This window comes from Eptesicus fuscus, chromosome 10 (assembly GCF_027574615.1).
Source record: "Eptesicus fuscus isolate TK198812 chromosome 10, DD_ASM_mEF_20220401, whole genome shotgun sequence".
Lineage (NCBI taxonomy): Eukaryota > Metazoa > Chordata > Mammalia > Chiroptera > Vespertilionidae > Eptesicus > Eptesicus fuscus.
In genome coordinates, this window is record NC_072482.1 from 81,897,084 (window position 1) to 81,924,440 (window position 27,357).

At 44.9% G+C, this 27,357-nt stretch overlaps 1 protein-coding gene across 2 annotated transcripts; it reads left to right on the forward strand.

Moving 5' to 3' along the window:
* The first annotated feature begins 9,844 nt into the window (after positions 1-9,844).
* On the forward strand, positions 9,845-26,682 carry HDDC2 (HD domain containing 2). Of its 2 annotated transcripts, XM_028142844.2 has the most exons (7): positions 9,847-9,966; positions 11,405-11,526; positions 12,639-12,741; positions 16,822-16,890; positions 23,500-23,638; positions 26,303-26,392; positions 26,504-26,682. In XM_028142844.2, the coding sequence occupies exons 1-7, from the start codon at positions 9,883-9,885 to the stop codon at positions 26,611-26,613; spliced, it is 717 nt and encodes a 238-aa protein (XP_027998645.1). In that variant the 5' UTR covers positions 9,847-9,882; the 3' UTR covers positions 26,614-26,682. The 2 variants fall into 2 exon arrangements, with proteins under 2 accessions (XP_027998648.1, XP_027998645.1); XM_028142847.2 differs by lacking the exon at positions 16,822-16,890 and having other exon boundaries at positions 9,845-9,966.
* Positions 26,683-27,357: the final 675 nt, after the last annotated feature.

Here is a 27,357-nt window from a genome sequence, read left to right on the forward strand (position 1 = left end):
GCAAAGGACTGAGGTGGGCTGAAGGGTATATGACCGTTGTCTTGAGATAGTTGACTTGTCATCCTGTTGAAATAGGATTGGACTTCTATAAAAATATGGAACCATTAGAGCAGTGATTTCTAACGGGGGGGTGTGGTGGTAAATGGTGTCACTCCGGAACTTCAGGGTACAACTCCTTTCTCTGCTGAGATGCTAATTTGCCTGCAGTAGAGCACCACTGCTACCCATGGGTGTGGGACCTCTTTTGGGGGCACGTTAGAATGGGGAAAAAATTGAGAGATTTATCAAATTGGACTATAAATTCCACAAGATCAACTGAGAATATATAATTTCTTCATCTTTTTATTCCCAAGGACTAACAAGGCCTGAGATGTGGCAGATGCTCAAAAATCCTTCCTGAAGTATAATTTTGTTGATGAATTAAAGGAAAAAAAAACTTCAGGGAAGCAAATATCATTTTAATATGAGTAAAACGATCTAATAAGAAGCATTGTCCAAAGTGGGTTCCCATGAGAGACAGTGAGCGCTCCGTCCTCGGAGGAGTTCGAGCACAAGCTGGGGATTCTGCTGTACACGTGGGAGACTTGAGCAGATCTATGAGGCTAACAGAGTGGCAGCTAATTTGGCTTCAGGCCCAAGAAAAATTTCACTTTCCTCTTCATGAATATGAAGGGATTCGTTATTTGAAGGGTGTGAAAAGATGATGCATCCTGTAATATCATCAGCTTAAACCTTGCTTCCTGGAAGTTATGTGTTAAATTTGAACCACAGTTTATTAAATCTGGTTTTAAACTTTTATGTATAGTACTTTGCTTTTTTTTTTTTAATTGAGAATAACGTTTGCATCTTTGAGAGTCTCCAACAACATGCTTTTCTCCATATGATGCTAATACATATTAGCCCAGAGCTGTGGCTTCTGGTCCTGAAAACCCAATTTGTTCTACCTGCAGAACCAAAGGCTATGCCCAGCTCTTGGTCACATTCATTTGGAACCCAATTTTCAAATTAGTTTAAGGACGGGCCATAAGAGAATTCCAACACTTCTGGAAACATCGGAAGTCTTTTAGGTTTTTCTCCTCCCCTATTTCCTTCTCCACCTCTGCTCCTCCTCCTCCTTCTTTTAATTCTGAATGAAATTTCTCATCCGAGGGAATGTGGTACTTGATAATCACTTCTTTGATACGCAGGCATTCCACATTCACTGATACTGAACATCTGTGGCCCATTAAAGGAAGTAATAAAGTGGTAAGCCTCATGCCCAACCATCAGGTTTGCTGTGATGATATTTTGGCAAAGAGCGCCCCCTATCACCAGCAAACCAACCTTGCCTCCCTGCGGGCCAGAGTCAGCTGGAGGAGGGGTGCATTTTTTTTTTAATATATTTTATTGATTTTTTTACAGAGAGGAAGAGAGAGGGATTGAGAGTAAGAAACATCGATGAGAGAGAAACATCGATCAGCTGCCTCTTGCACATCCCCTACTGGGGATGTGCCCGCAACCAAGGTACATGCCCTTGACCGGAATCGAACCTGGGACCCTTGAGTCCGCAGGCCAACGCTCTGTCCACTGAGCCAAACCGGTTTCGGCTCGCCAGCATTTTTTTTTTTTTCTTTGCCCGGCAATTACCTTTTCACCAACAATGGCAAAGTACCTGAGACTGTACCTCATGCCTGTTTTAGTGGAAGCACCCAGAGGCCGGTGACTCTGGGTTCTGAAAATAAGAGCCAAGTTTTCTGTCAATATTTTTCCCACTATCTGTGAACTTATTTTTTGAAGAGAGTAATGGGAAATTTTTAATTGTCTTCTCCGTCTGGACCATTCCTAAAAGTTTTGGGTCGTTTGCTGAATAAAACATATCTCCAAACTTGGTTCGGTCCAGATTAAGAATTATTCTCTAGCTTTTTAGGGATCTTAGAGATCTTCTAGGCACTTCCTGATACAGGTGAGGAACCTGGGGTCCAGTGATGACATATACCTCTCCTGTGGACTCCACGTCCACTCACTGCTACCTCAGGCCCTATTCTTTGGCCTACCCTCCTCTGGCTTCTGCGGCATAGAGGGTATTGGAAAGATTGGGAATGTATAAAAACTCACTATCACCCTAGCCCGTTTGGCTCAGTGGATAGAGCATCGCCTGCAGACTGAAGGGTCCCGGGTTCGATTCTGATCAAGGGCATGTACCTCGGTTGCACGGGAGACTCCTCCCCAGTACAGGCCTTGGTCAGGGCTCATGCAGGAGGCAACCAATCGATGTGTTTCTCTCACATCAGTGTTTCTCTCTGTCTTTCTCTCTCTCTTCCATTCTCTCTGAAAACCAATGGGAAAAATATCCTCAGGTGAGGATTAAAAAGACACACACAAAAACAAAACTCATTGTGATATCTTAGGCTGTATCTGAATAGAACTTTTATCTTTATGTTTTTATTATGTTCTGCTTGTGCTGATAAAATACAAATCTCTCTTCATACACAAAAATAGATGTTGATTCTAAATAAAGTTATATAATTTACTATATATATATATATATATATATATCTAAAATCATTCATGTAAACTATTTGAAAAAGCATTTTATTTATTTATTTATTTAAATATATTTTATTGGATTTTTTACAGAGAGGAAGGGAGAGGTATAGAGAGTTGGAAACATCGATCAGCTGCCTCCTGCACACTCCCCACTGGGGATGTGCCCGCAACTAAGGTACATGCCCTTGACCAGAATCGAACCTGGGACCCTTCAGTCCGCAGGCCAACACTCTATCCACTGAGCCAAACCAGTTAGGGCTGGAAAAGTACTTTATATTCTTCTTCCCTTGTAGGGAGTTTTAAGTGATTTAAAATATGTACCTGTATGTATTATTTGATGATCATACAGTTCTTCCTAAACATGCTTGACTTTTAACAGAGACTTTTGGAGATAATGTAGTCTGAGTGCCAATGGAGGAAATTTTACCTTGTAATATATTATTTACTACAGAGGGGTGTTTCTATTGCAGGAGAAAGCCAATGGGCTAAGAATGAGAACTTTGGATTCAAGTACAGTGTCTGCCACTTAGTAGCTCTCTGACTTACCCCAGTCACCAAACTCCCCTGGCAGAGGTGTGTGTGTGTGTGTGTGTGTGTGTGTGAGTGTGAGAGAGAGAGAGAGAGAGAGAGAGAGAGAGAGAGATCAGGGGAGGGAGTAGTAAGAAAATCTAAACTGCCTTTCTCATGGGATTGTTGCTAGCATCAAATCCAGTAACATAATTGCAAGTTCTTTGAGACTTATAATCAAATTTAAGTTAGTATTTCAATGGCCGGAGCATTTGCATGCTGCCAGGTAGCAAGCTAAATGGGCCCAGTGTGGTTAAAGGTTAAAAGCTGGGCTCTTTGACCTGTCAACTTGGGTGGAATCCCAGCTTCACCACTTGCTAACCGTGTGCCCTCTAGAGAGTTATTGAACCTGTCTAAGCTCGACATCCTGAGGGGATACCAATTTAGTGCACGTCGTATTGGGTTGTGTTAAGATTAAGTACAGTAATGAATGCAAGGCCCCCAATGGGATGGCCAGCCCACAGCAAAAAACAAAAACAAAACATTAGTTTGTCTTCATATTAGGAGATTCCTGCTGTTCATACGGCTGTCTGGAGCAAATAACCTGGGAGAGTTGAGGTTCTTAGCCTTTAAAATCGTTTACTGAGGTTGCCTATGTATAAAGCTGTAGCTGAGACGTCACCTCGAAGGACATAGAGAAAATTCAGGAGTCATGAAACAAAATCATTGACAGTAAGGATTCACGAATTTGGGGGTAAACCCAAGAATATCTACTTTTTCTCTGCCCTCCTTACTCACATCTTCAGAACTAGAGCTGTCTCTTATGGAAAAATTCTACTCTAAGTAAAGAAATGACTACTTAGCTAGTGTCCCTAATAATCTCAGACCCTGTATAAATTTTATGGACTTACAAATAAGTTATATATATTTTAATATAATATTCTAATTCCTCTATTTTTACTCTAGTTACTTTTAGGTTGTGACCTTCACAAAAGCTGGACTTTTTGTTTTGTTTTTCTCACTATGCCCAATATTCAAGTTCCAGGAATGATCCAAAGAAATGTAATGCCTTGGATTCATGTTGTGCCTCTATTACCTACTTGTTGGGTATTCTGGGGAAAGTTGCTTCAATTCTCTGAACCTCAGTTTCCTTGCTCATAAAATGAAAGCTATCTTTCAGAGTTCCCATGGGACTTGGAAGTAATACCTGGAAAACCCTTATCACATAACCGGTATTCAATAAAAGGTCACTATTAGTATTTCTCTCCTTTAAGCTGTCTCTTGTTGATTATGACCGCCATGCTGGCCATCATCTCTATGCCTATCCCTAAGTTTTGGCCCAGATTCCCAAGAACTAAAGATAACACCGGCAAGAAGAAAAATAGAAAAATCCAAGAAAGCATAGTGAGAGGGAAAAAAAAAAAAAGCTTTTGCTAAGCTCAAATCAGCCAACAGAACAATCTTTGTATTCCGTGGTCCAGAACTGAAAGTCAACAGGCTCAAACGGATGAAAGAGAACACTGATGCGATGGTGCCGCTTAGTGGTAGTCTCCTAGTACTACAAGCAGTGACTTCGAAAGGGGTGGGGAAGCAATTGCCAAAGGAGCCTCCCATTGTGGTCTTCATTGCAAAGGTGGGAATGCACTGCTGGTTCCCACACCCTGCTCTCTTCCTGTCCCCAGCAGGGCTGTGGACAGCACACTCATGTCTGTTCAGCATCGCTTTACTAGTTTGCTACTTCTATCTGCATAGTTAGAGCCTCTTTGTGCTTACAGCTTAGCACATTAGCAATGAGTTAGCAATTAACTAAAATTTTAATCAACCACAAAGTAACAAAGGAGGATGAGACCCTTCTTGACATTTGCAAGTTAAACTTAATCTCCATTCAGAATCCTTCCCCACTTGAGAAGAAGGGAGACAACACTCACCTTTAATTCTGAATGTTTTATGATAGTTACTCGCTGACAATTATCTTTCAAACACAATGATGTTAAATGAGGGGGCCTACAGAACTCTATAGACATTCAGTCCTGAATTCCCGGAAAAGAGAAAATGGGCAGATTTGGTTATTCTTGCATTATTCATTCACTTATTTGTAGTAGAATCTATGATAAAAAACTAAAGTTACCAACAGGGGGGGAAATCCAATAGTCACGTATAGACATGTCCTTTAACGGCGAGGAAATCTTGTTTTAAATGTTAGGATTTTAGAATTAGAAGGGACTTTAAAAATTAGATGGCTCGCCTGCTTTTTTTTTAAGCCGGTGAAACTACATTTACCTAACATATTTTTGTGATATTTGTGTGTTAACCTTGATTGCCATGTTAGGTTTTGTTATACCTGGTAGAATGATCTGGCTCTATTAACAAGTTAGGCTGTAAAACACCTTCTACAATGTGTCATTTGTTGGGAGAGAGTGGGCCTGGGAGAGAATTAGAACCAGCTGAAGGCACAGACAGGCCAACTGTTGCTCCTATTTTAAAGGTAGTTTTAAAGATCAGATGGAGAGAGAGAGGAAGAACCAGCAAGTTAAAGCAGAACAGATGTTGCTGCTGCTGTGGCTCTGGTGGTAGGTGGGCCCCGGCCCAGACATGGGAGGGACCATCCTGGCAATTTGACACACGTCCTCCTCAACTCCCTGCCGCCCCGCCACACCTGGGCACGGGAGAAGAGAGGAGCAGGCATGTCCCAATCCTGAATACCCTTGTTTCATGGAAATGCCATGGCCCTCCGGCCAATAGCATCTCTTCAGCAGAGTTGGGAAATGTCTTCCAAGTAGACTGGTTTTGTTCGTTACGTTAAATTTTTTGAGCTCCTGATGTGTGGCACTCTTCCCACATCCTGGTGGCTCACACCTCTTTATGTTGGGCAAGGTGATTCTGTCCCTGAAATGCGTCTCCTTTCTACATCTCTACCCCCCAACCCCCGCCCCACTTCATCACCATTTTCTCATCACCATTTTCAGGGGACTGCCATGCAAGATTCTTGGTTCTAAGGAAAGAAGATGAATCAAGCACAGTGTCTGCCCCCTGAGAATCTTTCTGTCTGGTATCAGCATCATGATAAAACTGCCTGAGAAATATGCCCTGAGCTCAGAAATGTACTTCCAACGACTTGGAGAGTGCTTCTGCAGCTTCCTGTTTGGCCATTTGGTTTTTTCACCTTCTAAGGTCGAGTCCTGTGAAAAGACTGGAGCAGCCATCAGGAAAAACATTTGACCTAACTCAAGTGCTATTTTACTTAGAACGAACCAAAGACACACAAAGAAATGAAGTATCCCCAAAAGAATACTTTATATAATATACTAGAGGCCCGATGCATGAAATTCATGCAAGGGAGGGGTCCTCAGCCCAGCCTGCACCCTCTTGCCATCCAGGACCCCTCAGGGGATGTCCGGCTGCCAGTTTAGGCTCAATCCCACAGGGATCCCTGGCCCAATCTGGGACTGTTGGCTCCTAACCACTGGCCTGCCTGCTGCCTGATCACACCTAACCCCTCTGTCTGCCTGCCTGATAGCCCCTAACTACTCACCTGCCTGCCTGATCACCCCTAACCACCTCTTCCTGCCTGCCTGGTTGCCCCTAACTGCTCGCCATGGCTTCGTCCGGAAGGACGTCCAGAAGGACATCTGGAAGGTCATTCGGCTGTCCAGTCTAATTAGCATATTACGCTTTTATTATTATAGATATTTTCTATAAAGTGAGATGTACTTTATATAGAAAAGGTTTCTGCTCAATTATTCCCTTCCAAGTTTTAAACTAAGGTTCCTTGGCAATAGAGCCAAACATTGCTAAATGCTCCCTTGGCGGGAAAAATCATCTGAGCTTGAGAACCGCTGATGCAGACCAACTGTTAACCTGTTATCTGTGGAGATATAGCAGCAGAAGCACTATTTCTTCCTGAGATGTCTTAAGGTGGGGAGCAGGGGAGAACTTAGATTTTAGTCAGACTTGGGCTTTACTGTTTAGTTAGTTCCTTGAGCATACTCATGAATGTTTCCTGGGCAAATTTTCTCAGATTAGTCTATTGGTATGTATCCCCTCCCCCAATTCTTTGCATGTAATGACAGTTGACAAAATCTGTTTCACACACAGAATCTCACTTAATTCCACAATGATAACAGGTGGGTGCTGATAGCCAGTTGGCTGGGAGGCAACAGGGTGTCCCAGAGAGAAAGATTTGGAGGAACACAGGCCGGAGTTTCCATGCTGGCATCACCAGCTGGCTATGAAAACGGAGGCCAGTTCCTCAGCTTCTGGGCAACTCCGTTTTCTCATCTAAAATGCGGGATCCTACACAATAAAGAGCTAATATGCTAATTAGACCGAGCAGCAGAACAACCGTCCGGACGACTTCTGGATGACCTTCCAGATGAAGCCGAGGCTGCAAGGGCCGGCTGAGGCAGGTGGGGCTGTGAGGGCCGAGCCCCTTGCACAAATTTTGTGCATCGGGCCTCTAGTTAGTAATATTTCAGAGGGATGTTGGGAGAGTTAAAATGAGGTGAGAGATGTAACACCATTTCTCAGCAGCAGAGGCTCACGAAGTTACAGGTTTTGTTGGGGTTGTTTTACTAGCTTATAACACCAGGACCAAAGCTTTGTGAACTCTACCACAGCTGCACACTGAAGCAACTTTTCTTCTCAGAGACCTCTTCAAGGATCTAACAAACAGAAAAATCCTCATAACTAACACAGTTTTTAGACACTTTTAGAATATTCACAGACACCTCAAAAGTGTACTAGTATACTGAGTCCAAATGGAGAATCCCTCTCATTTCACCTTCCAATGGACTCGAGTGAGTTGATTTCCTTGCCCATTGCTTTAAACTGGCATGCTCCTTTTAAAATAATCTCTTTTCTAGTGGCCCCATCCATTTTAAATGAGTTGCAATACTTACTCCCATTCTCTCTGGAACCATTTGATTTGGGGTTCTGCTTGCCCCACTACAACTGAATCTTCTCTTATTCAGGTCACCAATGACATTGAATTTGCTAAGTCTGGCAGTTAAATCTCAACCCTTATCTGACATGACTTGGTTGACCATATTCCTTCCTGCTTGAAATATTTTCTTCCTTTGACTTCCAGGACACAACTACCTCTTAGTCCTCTTCCTACCTCCCTGGCTGCTTATTCTTGGTCTCTCAAACTCTAAATGTTGGGTTGCCACAGCCCTGAGGCCTTACATAGCTTTTCTTCTTCACCCATAATTTCTCACCAGCAGGGGTCCTCAGACTTTTTAAACAGGGGGCCAGTTCACTGTCCCTCAGACAGTTGGAGGGCCGGACTATAGTTTTTAAAAAAACACTATGAACAAATTCCTATGCACACTGCACATATCTTATTTTGAAGTGAAAAAACAAAATGGCAAAAACACCCGCATGTGGCCCGCGGGCCGTAGTTTGAGGATGGCCTGCACCAGGGTCTCATCCAGGTTCATGGTTTTACATACCATCTTGTATGTTGATGACACAAAATTTTTACCTTTCTCCTGACCTCCAGATTATATATTTACTAGGATCCCTACTAGGCATCTCCACATGTCCTAAATGTCTGGTTTCTACCCTTCCCCACAACCTACTGTTCTTGCACTTTCTCCAGCTCAGTAAATAGCAACTCCATCCTTTCAGTTGGTCAGGCCTAAATTTGTGGTCTTGATTCCTCTCTTTCTCTCAGACCCTATGTGCAATCTGTCACAAATCCTGTTAGTCCTGCCTTCAAGTTGTTTCCAAAATTCAACATCTTGGCACCTCTGCTGCTGTCACCCTGGACCAAACCAAAATCATCTCTGCAAAGTAGTATTTCAGTTAGTCTTCTAACTGGTCTTCCTACTTCCTACTTGCCCCATATAGTCTACTGTCAACATTGCCCCTCTCCCTGAGTCCTCCAGTATGCTTGCCCACTAAATGCCTTTAAAAATCATTACCATTGGTTGTTGATGGAATTAAGACAATGATTGAGACAGAGCCTGACCGACCTTTGGGGGTTAGGGCAGTGGTTGGCAAACTGAGGCTCGTGAGCCACATTCGGCTCTTTGGCCCCTTGAGTTTTTAGCAAAGGCCAGCTTAGGAGTACCCTAATTAAGTTAATAACAATGTACCTACCTATATAGTTTAAGTTTAAAAAATTTGGCTCTCAAAAGAAATTTCAATCGTTGTACTGTTTGATATTTGGCTCTGTTGACTAATGAGTTTGCCGACCACTGGGTTAGGGGATTCTTCAGCACTTGAGGTGTTAAGGGAAGTTGTGATTTCATCCTGGGATTGTGCTCACTCTCTAGCGCATTTATATTGATCTCCAAAATCCTTGGCTATGACTAACCCCACAGGCCTACCAGTACTTGTCATTGCTAATGAACTTCTCTTCAAAGCCCTTTCCTTGTACCTCTGTTCAAATGGTTATCGTTTGCCCATGTTTAAGTCGAGTTCCTTATCGTTTCCCCAACCAGACTCTTGAGTTCCTAAAAGGCGAGATTTTGGTGCAATCTGGCTTAGCCCTCCTCCTCCTCCAAACCCACACCTGCCCTCCCACCCTCACCCTGGAACTGTGATCCTTTTGCAAGTTGGAGGGAGAGCAGTAAAATGGAGTCTAGCAAACAAGTAATGAGCGGCTGGTGTGTGCCAAGCACTGTGCCTGCCATGGATGGTGCCATGCCCAAGGGACAGCCACCAAAATCCGTGGGGGGTTAGACAGGACAGAGGGCCTGGGAAAGCCACGGTGAGAAAATTGAGGAGAAGGGGAAGAAGAGGAGGAGGAGGAAGGAGGAGGTGGGGGAGGGGACGGGGAAAGAAGGGGGAGGAGCTACAGCAGCGGCCACGCGGCTCGCCCCGCCCCGTCTGATCGGCGGCCGCATGGCTTCGGCCTCCCCCGTGGCCGTCTCGGGCCGCGGCGCCCGGGACCTGCTGCAGTTCCTGCGGCTGGTGGGGCAGCTCAAGGTGAGCGGGCGCCGGCGGCCGTCCGGGACCGAGCGGGTGGGCCGCGCGGGGAGAGGCGGGGCGGCCTCGGGCTGCGAGCGCCCCGCGCCCCGCGCCGGAAGCACCTCCGGGCGCCGTTGCCCGTGCGGGCGGCAGGCGGCGGAAGCGAGCCGGCGGTTACGGGGTGTCGGGGCTGCCAGGCCGACCGACCGACCCCGGCCGAGTGGGGTGTAAACGGCCGAGTGTCCGGGTCGGGGTGGCCGCCTGGGTGTCGGAGGGAGCGGTGCGCGTCTGCCCTGAGCCCTGGTGCCCTCGGAGCGCAGGACCCACCCCTGGGCGGGTGGGGTGGCTTCCGAGCTCCCCTCGGCCCGCAGATTGGCCCTGAACGCCCGATCTGGGGAGCTCAGCCTGGGGGGGCCGGGCTGGCACTCGGGTGGGGGAAGCCCGAGCCTTTCTGGTTTAGGGAGCAGGTAGGTGGGCCACGCCGGAGTGACGTCACGTTCATGTCCCCCCACCCGTCTGTACCCCCCTCCCCCCCGCCGCTCCGTTACGACTTTGCTAAATTTCTCTAAGTTCAATCTCCAAAATTATGTGTTTCCTGCCACGTTTCCTACTACAGTTTATAACATTCTTTTTTTTAAAATTTCTTTATTGCTTAGGGTGTCACATATTTGCCCTCATCCCCCCATTCCCATCCCACACCCCTCCCCACGGATGCCCCAACCCCCTGTTGAACTTAACCATTGGTTAGGCTCGTATGCATGCACACAAGTCCTTTGGTTGATCTCTTCCCCCCTCCCCCCACCCTCCCCTACCCTCCCTCTGAGGCCCGATAGTCCCATGGATGCCTCCTTGTTTCTGGTTCTGTTCTTGTTCATCAGTCTATGTTGTTCATCTATAACATTCTTGAGAAATGTGGACTTCTGGGGAGGCAGTGCAGTCTCACAAGGTCACATCGTGATGCGAATCAAAGGAAGAGCCCTTAGAAAGGCCTTGACCCCGCGGCTTCCGAATTTGGAAGCCTGTCACCCGGTCAAGTTCAGAGCTTTCCCCAGTGTTTTCCCTCTGTGCCTGCCCAATGGCCTTGTTGGAAGGCAGACCTTCCCAGGTCTTGTAGTTATGAAAAATAAGCTACTTTACACTTTTATTTGTGTCTAAAGGACGGGTATGGGTTCCGAGATGTATAGCTCGGTAACAGAGTACCTCGCTTATGAGACTTTTGTGTTGTGTATTTGTGAATTATCCCCCCACCTCTTCCTCATTCTCTGCTGACTTCACTGCTTTCCTGGATTCCAGATCTTGATCATTTTGGTTAGTTGTGTACTAGTATTTTTTTTTAATATGTCCTGAGACCAATACCCTGCTTCTGTGCCCTATTCCCTGGGTTTCTATTGAACAGCATAGCAGATAGTTAAGATACTTATTTTATAAACTTCTCCCTCTAATTCATTTTCATCAGAGAGTCCCACGCACTGGCTGGGTGTACAGAAATGTCGAGAGGCCAGAGAGCGTGTCGGATCACATGTACAGGATGGCAGTTATGGCTCTGGTGACCAAAGATGATCGTCTGAACAAAGACAGGTGAGCTGTGAGCTTTGGCGCTTGGTAGGCAGGGTCTCTCTCTGCGATTATGCACCCCTTTTCATGACTGAGGCCTGTGTCAAATTCTTGTAGTTTATACACGGAAAAAAATTATTTGAGGCGACCCATACAGGTTCAGGGTGTGGGGAGGGGAACTGCGTGTGTTGATTGCTTCAATTGTTAATTGCACTCTGGGTTTTTTCTTGGCAAGTGAAAGAGCCTGCCTTGGCTGCTGTGGCTCAGTTGGTTAGGCATAGTCCAGTGCCCCCAAAGGTTGCAGGTTCAATCCCTAGGCAGGAGGCAGCCGATCGATGTTTCATTCTCACATCAGTGTTTCTCTCTCTCTCTCTACCTCTCCCTCTCTCTCTCTCTCTCTCTCTCTCTAAAAATCAATAAAAATATTAAAAGAAAAAAAACCCACAATTGATAACTTCAGGTTATAAAGTTAGATGATCTGGTTATAGCATTTACTTACTGGTACAGAATTCAGAAACAATCATTTCTCCAGTAAACTAGTTAGATGGCAAAATGAGGACCTTCATAGAAAAATGAATAGAGTTGGACAGATCTGAGTTCAAATCCAGCGACCAGATTGATGTTATCAAGCTTTTAAAGTGATATTTGAAAAACCAGCCATTTCTAAAAATATATAGGCCGTTTCCTCTGCACAATACTCTCATGTATTGTGTTGAATATTACTAAGCAGTTTTTATATATATATATTTATTTTTATTGATTTCAGAGAGGAAGGGAGAGAGAGAGAGAAACATCAATGATGAGAGAGAATCATCGATCGGCTGCCTCCTGCACACCCCACACTGGGGATCGAGCCCACAACCCGGGCATGTGCCCTGACGGGGAATCAAACCGTGACCTCCTGGTTCATAGGTCCACCCTCAACCACTGAGCCACACAGGCCGGGCTTAACAAGCAGTTTTGATTCAGAACTGTTGAAGGTTTTCGTAATATAGTTACTTTAGAAAATACTGCATTGACATACTCTCTGAGGGTGGAGAAAGAAAAGTATATTATGGAACTTCGAAACAGTAGAGAGGAGGAGTTTGTAGTGAATGTGCTTCTGTGTAATCATCCACCATTTCTTGCCTGGTCAGATGTGTACGCCTAGCCCTGGTTCACGATATGGCAGAATGCATCGTTGGGGACATAGCACCAGCAGATAACATCCCCAAAGAAGAAAAACATAGGCGAGAAGAGGTCAGTGTTGACTGTGGACTCCACCAGAGACCCCCAGGAAAGCCTGCCGCCGAGGCACAGCTGAGTCTTAGACCTGTCGGAGAAGGGAGTGCGCCACCTCGGCGGGGTCTCAGTGTTCAGGAAGGGAAGGGGACCGTCCGGGGAGGGTATTCACAGTGGCAGAGCCTGGGCTGGAGCATGCTCACATGGATCTCACAAGAAGGGCCGCTAGTCGAGGCCGCAGACCGCACGGAGTTTAGGACATGTTAGCCTCGGGTTGGTGGGACTGATCAGGCAGAATCTTAAAGACACTCTTGAAGAGTAAGCCATTGGTGCTTACTCTGAATTGGGTAGTTTATAGTTTTAGCTTCCAGAAGCAAGGGTTTCCCTGGAGTAGGAGCCAGTTGGTTTCTGGTGGTTCCCAACCTTGTTTAACACAAGAACAGGAAAGTATGCCTGCTCCCAGCCTTGTTTAGCACAGGGACAGCAAACTACGTTGGTTCCCATTCTCATTAGTGTGTGGACATAGATGGCATGGCTTTCACTGGGACAATGGAAATAGCTGGAACTTGAAGGAATGCTCCTTGCGAGTTAAGCTCTTTGCAGAGAAGTTCTGTAAATTACAAGTATGATCATTTTTATAATTGTTTGTTGGCTTTTAAATTAGTTCTTTAGTGGTCAGAAGTAAAGAAATGTTTGTATTAGTAAGAAATGAACAACATCAATAAAATGGGAAATCAGTATCAGTTCGGGCTGTAAACCCAGAGGCCAGGGCCAAAGAGGAAGGCATACTTACAGCAGAGGCCGCAACATCCGAGAGGGATTTTGATGCTGAATAGCAAGCTGCTTTTACTATAAGCCAGAAGTCCTAAACTAGGTGGACAAGCCCTTTATCAAGATGGTTTAACAGGACAGCCGGCCTGAGCTAGCTGTTCTCGGAGCTGAGGGGAGACAAACTGAGCCAACAGCATTTTTGCCTCTCTACAGGCAGAAAAGCCATAAAGAATCCCAACTTAGGAGTTCCAGCATATTCTAAATTATGGGAACGAGAGGAATAGTGTAAGGAATATTCTTCCTGCCAAAATACGGGTGTGGAATACAGGCTCAGCATCGTCACAGCCTATAGAAAGGGCGGAAGCTAAGGAACTGTTTCTCCATAGTTTAGACTGTCGTTGTGAGGTGATCACTTTCTGAGGTATAGATGTCTCTAATCACTGTGTTGTACACCTGAAACTAATGTCATACTGTATGTCAGCTATAACTGAAAAATAATTTTTAAAAAATAATCTAAAAAAGAGATGAGAAAAGAAAAGGCATTCTTAAAAAAAAAAAAAAAATTCCTAGGTTGATTGACAGAAATGATTTAAACTGGGACCAGTTAGCTCAAGATACTGAGTTACAGAAAGTAATTAGCCCTCAACCAGAGGATGTTGAGAAATGACTTATGACATAGAGAAAAAGAAGGGGGGAAACCTCGATTATACAGCTCATTTGAGGATATATGGCAGTTTTATTCAGGGGTACATCTGTAAGGGTACAACTGGACACTGTGGGCAAGAAATCATGTACTGAAATACCAGAGGGTAACCAAAGCCTTGAAGTGACCTAGGAAGCAGAAAAGACAGGCGGTCCCTATGCAGGTGCACAGGGACTTGGAGGCTTACTCCATAAGGGAGCAAGTCAGAACCTTCTGAAGACAAAGCACTGTCCATAGGAAGGGTCTCCAGCTACTGGAGGTGGGAGGAGACCTATTGCTGTCCTGACGAGAGCTGAGTCCTGGCCTCCGTGGAGGGCACAGAGTAGACCTGAACCATCAGAGGGACTGGTGCTGTCCTCCTGGACTCCGTATCCTGGCAATTATGAGAAACCTCATTAAGCCTTCCTGTCTGCTGCCCACTCCTTCTGATTCACAGCAGGGTGAATACCATACTCAGAAAGGACAAGGGAAGCGTCTTAGAGAACCACAAGTTCTTGGACAAGAAGCCAAAGGCCTGGAGAGCACTGATATTCCATTGCCTCTTCCTGCCGCTGGCAAGGATTTGGGAACAGAGAGAAGGGCCTGGGAGATGAGCCATTCTTTATGCAGATGGTACTCATGAATAGGAGGTGGATGTCTGAACCATGCATTAAGATAATTAAATGAGGTTTCTTGGCTCGAGGTGGATTGCACATGATGAGAAGCAGGGAGCATCCTTTGCCCAGAGGCTCGCCAACTGCATCAGGAAGGCTTTAAACCGAAGGAGGAGGCAGGGAAAAATACTTGATAAGCCTGGGAGGCTGACTGTTTTGAAGGCGAGCAAGTGTTTGGATGAAAGGGAGGATGAGGGCGTAAAAGAGAAAATGTAGGGGCCAAAAGCAGTACTTGTAGTCTGACCCCTTCCTATCAGGATAAAGCATACCTTATATTATAACCCAAGTTGGTAGAGGACCCCATCAAGAACTAGAGGGATGGAACATGAGCCTTGAGTACATCAATGGCAGGTTATATTCCTTTGTAAAGGCACAAACTTATTGAGACAGAAGGAGAGCCATGGTATATATGTTTCTTCAAGGGTTAAAGTTGTTAAAGAACTAAGGTTAAAAGAAGAACCACGCTAGCTCCGTGGTCGGCAAACTGCGGCTCGTGAGCCACACGTGGCTCTTTGGCCCCTTGAGTGTGGCTCTCCCACAAAATACCATGGCCTGGGCGAGTCTATTTTGAAGAAGTGGCGTTAGAAGAAGTTTAAGTTTAAAAAATTTGGCTTTCAAAAGAAATTTCAATCGTTGTACTGTTGATATTTGGTTCTGTTGACTAATGAGTTTGCCGACCACTGCCCTAGCTGGTTTGGCTCAGTGGATAGAGCTTTGGCCTGCAGACTGAAGAGTCCTGTGTTCAATTCCAGTCAAGGGCACATGCCCAGGTTGCAGGCTCGATCCCCAATAGGGGACGTGCAGGAGGCAGCCAATCAATGATTCTCTCTCGTCATTGATGTTTCTGTCTCTCTCTCCCTCTCCCTTCTTCTCTGAAATCTATAAAAATATTTTTAAAAAAGAGAGAGAGAAGAACCAAACTGTATTATGGGAGTGAATGTGACAAGATGGAAAAAAATGAGAAATATAGTGAACATTTTAAACAGTGCTCAGTATGTGCCAGATAATAAATACGTTATGTATATAAACTATTGAAACCACACAACAATCCTTCCCGGTAGGGACCACCGCTAACCTCAATTCACAGATGACAAACCTGAAGGACAGAGTTTAAGTAACTTGCTCAGGTTTCCACAGCGAGTACATGGCCAGCTGGTTTCAAACCCCCTCTGGACTGACAGTTTGTAGTCGATTGCGGCACTGTTCAGCGTCACCAGTGATGTGTGAATGGTGAATGATGCTTTCGTGCTCGTCTCGAAACTGACGCACATGTTTCCTGAAAGCTTCATTCAGTCAGACCTTTGTGCAGAATCTTGACGGGGAATTCTTTCTAAATCTGTGTGTGAACAAGGCTAATAGGTTGGAAGTGGGAATGGCAGGGCTCACCATCAGGAAGGGAAAGGCCAGCACCTTCAGCCATGGAACCTGGACTTCTGTGGAGTCGGTTTCCGAGGGTTCATTGAAAACGGTGGGCATGATTCTGTGGCATAGGAATATCGACTACCTAAGAGGCCTCGAGATGCACTTCTGCTTGTATAATAACAAATGATGTGGGTTTAGATCCAGAATATTGTTGCTCAGTTTCAGGAAGAGAGCAATCTATTGTTTATCTGTTTTGTTTTTTTAATAGCATGACGATTTGAGTCAATAGGTAGTTTATTAATAAGTCAGTAATTGAATGTGGTCTCCAAACAGCCAGTTCAGTCCTAGGCTGCATTTATAGAAATACAGGGTCTAGCTTGAGGCTGAGGTTCCCTTCTGTTCCACTTTGGTCAGACCACACATCAGTAACTACATTTAGTGCTGGGTGCAGAACCTCAAATGGGCACAGCTGCCCTCCTTGTAAGCTGTAAATGTTGCCCAATATTCTACTGCCCCTTTGAGGTTATGTGTGAGAGTTTGAGACCAGTGCTTGGCTTTATAGATGAGTTGAAATGTGAACATGATTAAAATGATGGTTTGATGTTTCAGGAAGCTATGAAGCAGCTAACCCAGCTTCTCCCAAAGGATCTCGGAAAGGAGCTCTATGAACTCTGGGAAGTAAGTGCATATGGTGGGTTGGGTGGTACCTGAGAGCCTGGCTCGGTGGTATTGGTTACTAGGCCCAACAGGGTTTCTTTAGGCAGAACAGTCCCTTCTTACGAAGTTTGTACTTGCATGTGAACTTTTGGAACACTATGAATTGGGGAATGATGGAGTGGAGTTGTGTTGCATTTCATACATTAAAAAAAAAAAAATGGCTCCTGAGTTTATGAAACTAATTCCTTGTATTATCTCTTAAGGAGGAAAGACCTCAGAATTTGAAACCCTTTTACAAAAAATTCCTACTCTTGTGACTCCTAATTATTGTAAATATGGTGGCAGTATCTGTTATTTTCTTAGTTAGCCATCAACAACTGGCTAAGGAAAGGTTACTGCAAAATTTACTTAATACAACAGTAGTTTACAAATGGAAGTGCTACAACGGTCACTGAGCAAGACTTTGGATTTGGAAAACTGTAAAACACCGAGCGTTAAATGATCCCATAATTCCCAAACCAGTAACAATTGTGTGATCTTGTAAAAGTCATTGGTTGATTTAGTTACGCTTGTTGGAGAAGATCTCAGGACAGGGACAGTGGCTGCCCTGGGGTGTGACAGGCCTCCTTTAGAATTGTTGCTGCCGGCCCACCAACACCTAAAAAGACGGCAGGGGTTAAATTTCTTTATTGGAGATGCTGTGGGGTATTGATGACTGAGTGGAGGAGAGTTGTGAGCTTTTCTGCTTTCTAACATGAAGTTGCTATGACAGGGATGGGGAACTCGTTTTTTGGGTGGTTTGTTGTTTTTTTTCTTTTTATTAAGGGCCAGAGGAGAAAAATGAAGACCATATGAATAAGTAGCAACACATTTTTCAGACAGAATTATAGAAATTTATTTATAGAAAATATTTTTCCAGGCTCTTAAGCTCTCCTTACCCAATCAGCACAGCCCTGCGAATGAAGAGCTGCTCCAGGTCAGTGGGGTGGTCACAGGGGCCCAGAGGTACAGACTGAGGATCCGTGTTTATTGGTTTGTTAGTGAAGAGGGTGAGTGTGTATGTGGGCTTCATATCAGATGTCTAGTGCAGCATTTTCTGAATGGCACCCTGCTGCATGCTGGCTAATTGAACAAGCATTTATAGTTCTAGTGTATTCATGGCACCATGTCAGTTGCTTACTATTGTAGGTAAGAGACTCTGTTGTTTCCTAGGCTGCCGTAACAAATTACCTCAAACCTGGATGGCTTAAAACAACAAAATCTGTTGTCTCTCAGTTCTGAACCCTGGAAGTCCAAAATCAAGGTGTCGGCAGGGCCCTGCTCCCTGACGGCTCTAGGGGAGGCTCCTTCCTTGCCTCTCCCTCGCTTCTGCTGAAGCCTCTGCTGGCTTTGGCACTCCTTACCCTGTAGACACACTGCTCCACTCTCCGCCTCCACAGTCAGGTGGTGTTCTCCTGTGTCTGTCTGTGTACCCAACAGAAGTTCCCTCTTCTTACAAGGACACCAGCCATTGGATTAGGGTCCATCCTAATCCAATATTTAATTATATCTGCAAAGACCCGATTTCCAAATAGGCATAGATTCCAGATAGGCATGAATTTTGTGGGAATATTATTCAACCCGGTGTACAAATTCTTATAATAACTTAAGCATTTTTATAATTCATGTACAATATTATCAGTACATGGACTTCAATATCAGATTTCTATGTTCAAATACTGGGCCCTCTGTTTAGTAGCTATGTGATCTTGGCAACTTATTGAATCTCTTTGTTCCTTAATTTCCTCATCAATAAAATGGCAATAATAATAGTACACCTATCTTATAGGGTCGTATGGCAATCAAATCCTACCTAATAAAATAGTAATATGCAAATTGACCACACCTTCGCGACGCCCAAGCCACGCCCACCAGCCAAAGCCACGCCCACCATCCAATCAAGGCGAATATGCAAATTACCCAACAAAGATGGCGGTTAATTTGCATACGCTGAGGGAGGGAGGAGTGAAGACTGAAGACAACTTAGAAGGAAGAGGGAGGAAAAGCGGAAAGCAAGGTGGCTGCCAGAGGGAAAGCCCGGGCAGGGCGGAGCCGGGCAGAGTGGGGCAGAGCTGGTTGGAGCGGGGCAGAGCAGGGCAGGCTGCAGTGGTGGGCTGCAGTGGCGCACGGGTGCAGGCGAGGCAGCCGCAACGGCGGTGGCAGCGGCAGCGCACGCGGCCACAGCGGCCGCTTGCAGGATTCTTCCTGCAAATGGGCTACTAGTTAATTAATATGTATAAAGCATTCTATATAATAAAGATACAGTATGCAAATGGTTGTTACGCCATTAAGCGTAACGACCGACTACATAACGACCAGATCACGGATCCACAGGAGGATGGGGCAGCGAGCTAAAAGAGGGCGGTGGAGAGCTACAGGAGGGTGGCAGCAAGCTAGTGGTGCATGGATTCATGTGCAGGGCTACTAGTTTAGAATATTGCCTGATACATAGTAAGCTCTAATTTTCTTCTGTTTCTAGCCCATATGTTCTGATTTTGGATTAAGAAAATATAGTCATTCTGTACCCAGGGAACTTAGAATAGTACTAATAGGAAATGCCAGTTAATTGATTTCTGCAATGTTATTCACAGCTATTCTCCATTATAAATAGCTGTCAGCCCAGAGAGTCACAGCTTTTTAAAGCAATTAAACATCCTTGATTATAATTTATCTTTTACCATAAAGTGTGAAAATAAATTTTAGCAAGTCAAGAGAAAACATTTTCTTTCTCAAAGTATCACAGAAAGAAGCCTACCCCACAGCCTTCATTTTGCTTTGGAGAAATATCCCCGGTTGGAAAGTAAAATCGAACAATGCCAGTACCATTATTTTTTTAGAGAAAACCCAGTGATGTATATATATTTTTTTAAGTCTCACTATTCTCATCTTTTTTTTAAAATTTAATAAATCTTTATTGTTCAGATTATTACAATGGTTCCTCTTTTTTCCCCCCATAGCTCCCCTCTACCCGGTTCCCACCCCACCCTCTGCCCTTACCTCCCCTGCACTGTCCTCATCCATAGGTGTATGATTTTTGTCCAGTCTCTTCCCGCATACCCCTTTCCCCCCGAGAATTGTCAGTCCACTTCCTTTCTATGCCCCTGATTCTATTATACTCACCAGTTTATTCTGTTCATCAGATTTTTTATTCACTTGATTTTTAGATTCACTTGTTAATAGACATGTATTTGTTGTTCATAATTTTTATCTTTACCTTTTTCTTCTTCCTTTTCTTAAAGAATACCTTTCAGCATTTCATATAATACTGGTTTGGTGGTGATGAACTCCTTTAGCTTTTTCTTATCTGTGAAGCTCTTTATCTGACCTTCAATTCTGAATGATAGCTTTGCTGGGTAGAGTAATCTTGGTTGTAGGTTCTTGCTATTCATAACCTTGAATATTTCTTGCCACTCCCTTCTGGCCTGCATAGTTTCTGTTGAGAAATCAGCTGACAATCATATGGGTGCTCCCTTGTAGATAATTAACTGTTTTTCTCTTGCTGCTTTTAATATTCTCTCTTTGTCTTTTGCTCTTGGCATTTTAATTATGATGTGTCTTGGTGTGGTCCTCTTTGGATTCCTTTTGTTTGGGGTTCTGTGCACTTCCTGGACTTGTAAGTCTATTTCTTTCACCAGGTGGGGAAGTTTTGGGTCATTATTTCTTCAAATAGGTTTTCAGTATCTTGCTCTCTCTTCTGGCACCCCCATAATTCAGATGTTGGTACGCTTGAAGTTGTCCCAGAGGCTCCTTACACTATCTTCAAATTTTTGGATTCTTCTTTCTTTTTGCTTTTCCGGTTGAGTGTTTTTTGCTTCTTTGTATTTCAAATCTTTGACTTGATTCTTGCGGTCCTCTAGTCTGCTGTTAGGTCTCTGAATAATATTTTTTTTATTTCAGTCAGTGTATGTTTAATTTCTAGTTGGTCCTTTTTCATATCCTCGAGGATCTCGCTAAATTTATTGGCCTTTTCTAAGAAATTCTTGAAAAATCTTATAACCGTGATTTTGAACTCTATATCTAGTAGTTTGCTTTCCTCCATTTCTTTCATTTGTGATGTTTCTTTGTCTCTGCATTTTCGCTGCTTCCCTGAGTTGATAGAGTAGCTTTGTGTGGTAGGTGTCCTAAATGTCCCAGTGGTTCAGCCTCCCCCAGTTTCCTGAGGTGGACACTCTTGGTGCACCCCTTTGTGGACTGTGTGCACAGCCTTGTTGTAGTTAAGTCTTGATTGTTGTTGGTATCACTGGGGGGAATTGACCTCCAGGCCAACTGGCTGTGAGGATCAGCTGTGTCTACACTGGGAGAACTTCGGTGCTGGAGACACCCTTATGGGAGAATACTTGCAAAAGCCTCTGTGCTCAGCTTGGATGGGGCGGAGTCTCAGGGCGGAGCAGACAACCTTGGCTTCCCGTCAGCCCTGCCCTATGAGGCCCTTGGGTCTCATTGTCCCTCGGTAATCGCTGCAAGCACCTCTGAGAGAAAGCTGCCCTCGAGTTTCTCCTGCTGCCAGACAGTCCAGTTTCTCCCCAAATGAGTCTGGTTTCCCAGAAATTCGCCCAGAACTGGAGTTCAGTGCAGTCGGGAGCTTTCGTCTCCCTCCCGTTTTAGAAAGCCAGCTGTGCACTGAGCCGCCCATGCAGTCGCCCATCTTACCCGTGCGCGCGCACGCCTCAGTACCTCAGCCTTTTGCAGTTCCTCTGAGTCTCAATGTACTTTCCTCTTTCCTTCTAGTTGTAGAATTTCCACTCAGCCAGCTTTCCTGTGGTTCTGGATGGTGTCTGTTTTGTCTTTTAGTTGTAGTTTTGATACTGTTGTGCGAGGCAGCAGTTTAGGTGTTTACCTATGCCGCCATCTTGGTTTCTCCCTAGTGATGTATATTTTGAAAATAAATATGTATTTTCCTCACAATTTGTTATAAAATACGTTATTTCCTAATGGTTTTGTAATATTTTTTCTCACTTTCAACTGAGAAAAACCCTGGACTGCTGTGCTTAGAGTACTCCATTTATTTTTGTTAAGTAATGAACTTAAATTTATTAAATATCTATATTATAAAAGACCAGTGGCCATAATGCAGTAACGACCAAATGACCGGTCACCAGGAGGTCCTCAGGCCCTCCCCCCCCGGGGCACCAGCAGCATCGGCGGAGTATCACGGGGCGCTGGCAGCGTCCGCGGAGTGTGCGAGGCGTCGCGTGGTGGCGGACATGTCCCTGATGGCAGGCTAGGCCTAGGGGACCCTACACACACATGATTTAATCATGCACTGGGCCTCTAGTAAATATATAAGTATAACTGTAAACAAACATTTAAATTAAGTGTAACTATTTCTAAGTGCCTTTGAAATCAAACATTGGTTTTATATTAAAATTATTTCTCTGTACAATTTTAAGCTCTATCAAAATTCAAATAGCTGTCATAAAAGAATAAGGCATTTAACAAAAACTAAGAAACCGTCAGTGATTCCCATCACATTATCTTGCCAAGAAAGCATGACAGGTTCATTATGGAACACATCTGGGGTGGAATTACAAATGAGAACTTGGCAGGGAAACCAGTGGGAGCACTTTGGTGTTAATAGAATGATTCTATGTAGTATTAATTGGGACTTGTGTTTGTGTGGCATGTGTCATGCTAAGAAACAGACTTCCTGTAGCTTGTTTCAGGGGTGCACTGAGGAGGGAGGGACCAATGGGAAGAGGAAAGGTAAAAATCTGGTCTGTGTCCACTTCCTTCACCACCTCCCTGCCACACACGCCATGAAGAGTTCACAGATCCTGACTGGATCGAGTCATAACTGGGACAGACTGGAGGCCTCCCTATTTAGAAAGCAAGGACAGCCTGCGCATCAACCTATGAACCAGGAGGTCACAGGTTCCATTCCCGGTCAGGGCACATGCCCAGGTTGCGGGCTCAATCCCCAGTAGGGAGCGTGCAGGAGGCAACTGATTGATGATTCTCGTCATTGATGTGTCTGTCTGTCTCTCCCTCTCCCTTTCTCTCTGAAATCAATAAAAATATTTTAAAAGAAAGCAAGGACTGATGTTCCAAGTGTAAAGTGCTAACCAAAATTAAATGAGAAAGCTAGAAATTTCCTTGAAGGGAAAGGAAACCTGACATTAAATAGAAATAATTTGAGAAGCATGAGATGAAATATTAGCTTGAAGTTAAAGACCTACACCACTCAGATGGATTAAAGCAGTGGTCACCAACCGGTGGTCTGCAGATCGCTGGTAGTCCGTGAGGTCCGAAAGGTTGGCAACCGCTGGATTAAAGAAGAATGAGATTGAAATGGAGACAAGATTCTTAACAGGAAGAAAAATGCTTGGAGTGTCAGTATGAACAAATGAGACTTCCAGGGTTTGCATCTGGTGGGACACATGGAAGTGTGAGCTCCCCCTTCTGGCGTGGAGTGATAATGCTAGCTGTGAAATTACAGACTCAGCTCTGTGAAGGCTTCGTATAAAGTGGAGAGATGTGGCCAGTTCAGAACACGCTTTTAGCTGTGACTGCTTTCAGGTACCAGAGTCAGAATTTTCCTGGATTACCCTGTCGTGAGCCCTAATCATGCTGCTCTGATTGTCCCTTTCTTAGGAGTATGAGACGCAATCTAGCGCAGAGGCCAAATTTGTGAAGCAGCTGGACCAGTGTGAGATGATTCTTCAGGCTTCTGAGTATGAAGACCTGGAGAGCAAGCCTGGGAGGCTGCAGGACTTCTATGACTCCACAGCAGGTACGCAGTGCTGTTTCCATTAGCATCGTCACCGTGTGGCTTCCTCCTAGTGTCGTAAGTGACACTAAGCCAGTGAATGCACTGCGTGACCCTCTTCTGACCTTTCCCAAGAGAAAGTGGTGGGATTCACGGGGAGAGCTAGCCTGGTGCGGGCGAGCATTGCCCCCTGGAGTCCGAGCTGTGTGCCCCTGGGCAGTCTCCTGACCTCGCCGGCTCCTCTCTGAGAAATGGGCATCATCATATTTACCCTACATAGGTCATAGGTCGGTTTTGAGATGCAGGAGAGATGATGCTTGTGAAAGTGCATTATGATCTCTAAGTGCTTCATAGGTGTGTAAGGTCATGTGGAGGTGGAGGTAGAAATAGAGATTTAAGACAAGAAAACCCCAAATGGCTGAAGTCACCATACCGGTGTCCTCATAGCACAGACCTGGAGTCAAACTGCTTGGGTTTGAATCCTGGTTCTGCCCATAAAATCTGTAACCTCCAGTAAATTACTTAACCTAGCTCTGGGCCTTAGTTTTCTTATTTTGAAAGTAAGATAATTACAGAATTTACTTTTCAGGGTTGTTTGAGGATATAGTGGGTTATTCATGTGAAGTGCTTAGAATAATACCTGGCAGTAACCCTCAGCCATCTTCATTTTGATCCAGTTTCCAGAGTGGGGAGCCAAGTTTCCTGGATTGGTGATGGCTGGCGTGACGGCCGGTGTTCCTGTCTCTGCCTGGGAGCTCTTCAGGCTCACCCAGCCCCCACCTCTGAGAGTAGTCAGGGAGAGCCTTTCTGGGACCTCTCAGGACCCTCCTGTGGCCCCACCAAGGAGACGAGGGTCCCAGATCGAAGACTATGCTCCGAAATATGGTTTGCATTGTAATGAAGTTGACTGGATTTTCCTTCTCTCTTCCAGCCCACTAGGTCTGCTCTAGGCCTGGCCCTCATTATTTCTGTATTGGACTATTGTTATAACCGCCTAACTGAGCCGGCTAGACTCGCCATTCATCCTGAGGGTTTGCTTTTAAAACTGTGACTTTCCTCTTCCTAAAAAATAAAATCCTGACACTTTGAGTGGCCTAAGGCCACTCGCCTCTCTGGTTTCCTTCCCTAAACCTCCCTGTCAAGATTAAGTGTCCCCTCCTTTTTGCTAATCTGCGCTGGTCCAGAGCTTACCATGGTGTTTCACTGTCTGACCTGCATTCTCCGAATGATGCTCCTCCTAGGGTCTCTTCCCAAACCCACACTTGCTCACCCCACCCTAGAAGGTGTTTGAGGGCCAACACCAGCTTTGTCTCATATGTCCTTTGATGTAGGTGGTGCTCAAAAATGTTTGACTTCAATTAAATAGAATAATGTTGAAAACCAGGGGTCAGCAAACTATGGCCCATGGGCCAAATTGGCCCGCTGTACTTGTTTGTGTAATGTTTTATTGAAACAATCTCACTCATTCTTTATGTATTGTTTATACTACTTTTGTGCTACAACAGCAGAGTTGAGTAATTTGCAAGAGAGTCATGTAAGTTCACAAAGCCTAAAACAGTGGTCGGCAAACCACGGCTCGCGAGCCACATGCGGCTCGTGAGTCGCGGTTTGCCGCTCTGTTGACTAATGAGTTTGCCGACCACTGGACTAGACTAAATGTTACCGTGTAGTTGGAAGCTGTGAGGATTAAGCAATTGTGGCATATTGTGTGCAAAGAGGTAAAGGGTAGTATATGACAGTGGTCGGCAAACTCATTAGTCAACAGAGCGGCAAACCGCGGCTCGAGAGCCGCATGCGGTTTGCCAACCACTGGCCTAAAATATTTAATATCTGTCTCTTTACAGAAAAGAGTTACCAGCTGTGTGTGTGTGTTTGTTTTTAATATATTTTTATTGATTTCAGAGAGGACAGGAGAGAGCTAGAGAGATAGAAACATCAATGATGAGAGAGAATCATTGATAGACTGCCTCCTGCATGTCCCCCACTGGGGGGTATCAAGCCCACAACCCAGGCATGTGCCATTGGCCCGAATCGAACCTGGGACCCTTTAGTCCACAGGCCGACGCTCTATCCACTGAGCCAAACCGGCTAGGGCATGCCAGCTGTGTTTTAAGCAATGATTCGGTTCTAAGATAGCATATTTTACCAATAATGTAACTAAAATATAAGTAAGTCATGTTTATGTGGTGCTTTGCATTTTAACATTATCTTCCATTGACACATTCTCAATGAAATATGAAAATATTAGTAAAATAAAAATGTGGGCCCTGGAAGGGTCACCTAGCTAAACTCCCTATTTTCTGAGGAAGAAACTTGAGCCTGGAAAGAGGGTGACGTGCCCATAACTGAGCTGAGGTTAAACCTCACTGCACTGAGCTCCTCCGGAGTTTCCCTGTGGTTCCTCATTCAGAGGCTGCCTGGTGACCTTCCTCCTAGCTCCTATCTAGTCGACAGTTTTGCCTGATTCTCCTCCTTATCAGCGGTGACATCTGGGGTGACGGAGACTAAGCTCCAGGTGGTCCCCTCCAGCCTCGCTCCAAACCAGAAGGAAGGATCTGCGTTGTGTTCTGCGTTGGGGTAAAACATGGGTCAGATCACAGAGCCAAGCCCCTGACAAGGCCTGGGCTCAAGCTGGAGAGACTGATGTATTCTCTCATCCTTATCTTTCTCCGTCTTCTTGCCTGGCAGGAAAATTCCGTCACCCAGAGATAGTCCAGCTGGTTTCTGAACTCGAGGCAGAAAGAAACGCTAACATTGCTGCTGCTGCTGCCGCCGCCGGTGAGGCGCACTCCTGAGAAGTTCTCTATGTCGTTGCAGCCCTGTAACAAACGTTTTATTTTCCCATTGAATGTATTGTGTTTGCCACTGTTGGTCTGTTAATTTCCCCAGATGTGAGTCTGTTTATTTTCAATTGCCTGGACTCCAGCAAGAAACATGATATAACTTGGGCCATAAAAGAAGCCGCAGAACAGGATGTGGTCATGAAAATGCATGGATGAAGACTTGGCAGGGTGTGGGAGAGGAGGTGTCTTTTTATGAACTAAATAAATACATTTTAAAACCCTAAACTTTGGAATATTTATTGGAGGTTTTAAATCTACTGAATTTATATCCTATATCCCTGAGGGCCAGATTCATTGAACAATAGAACATTTAATTATTGCTTTTTAAGAACAGGTTTTTCAGCCGACTTAGTGATAAGGATCTAGGAAAAAGAATGTATTATAATGCCTTCTCTCAGGTGAAATGCTGCTTTATTCCAGTGATCACTCTCCAGAACCAGATGTTTAATTTCACTGTGACCTGCTTTAGGCCTCTGTTCATGGGTTTGTAAACCTGCTAACAGGTCTGACCCTTCCCCAGTTCTGTTTGTCACTTGGAGATATAGATTGGGGTATGCAATTCCACAGGGTACTTGTCTTCCTCAGTGTGTTTTTTCTTGTCTGATTTACAGAGGTGCAGACTTTGATTTACAGGAATGTTTACCACCAAGTGAGAAATAGGTAATAAGAGTTTTGCCGGGGTCACTGGACCTGGTGTAGGGAACACGTCAGACCCGGTTTCTTCCCCTCACTTCTCTTTCATAGGATAAGTCGTCTGCCCGCTGGCCTTGCTCAAGCATTGAACGGCGAGGAAGGGAAGGCTACTTGGTGCAAACCTGCTCAATATTTCGCACTGATAGATTTTGGTGTGGAACATGCTGCCTGTCCCTTTAATTTAAATGTCAGTTTCTATTTGAAGAA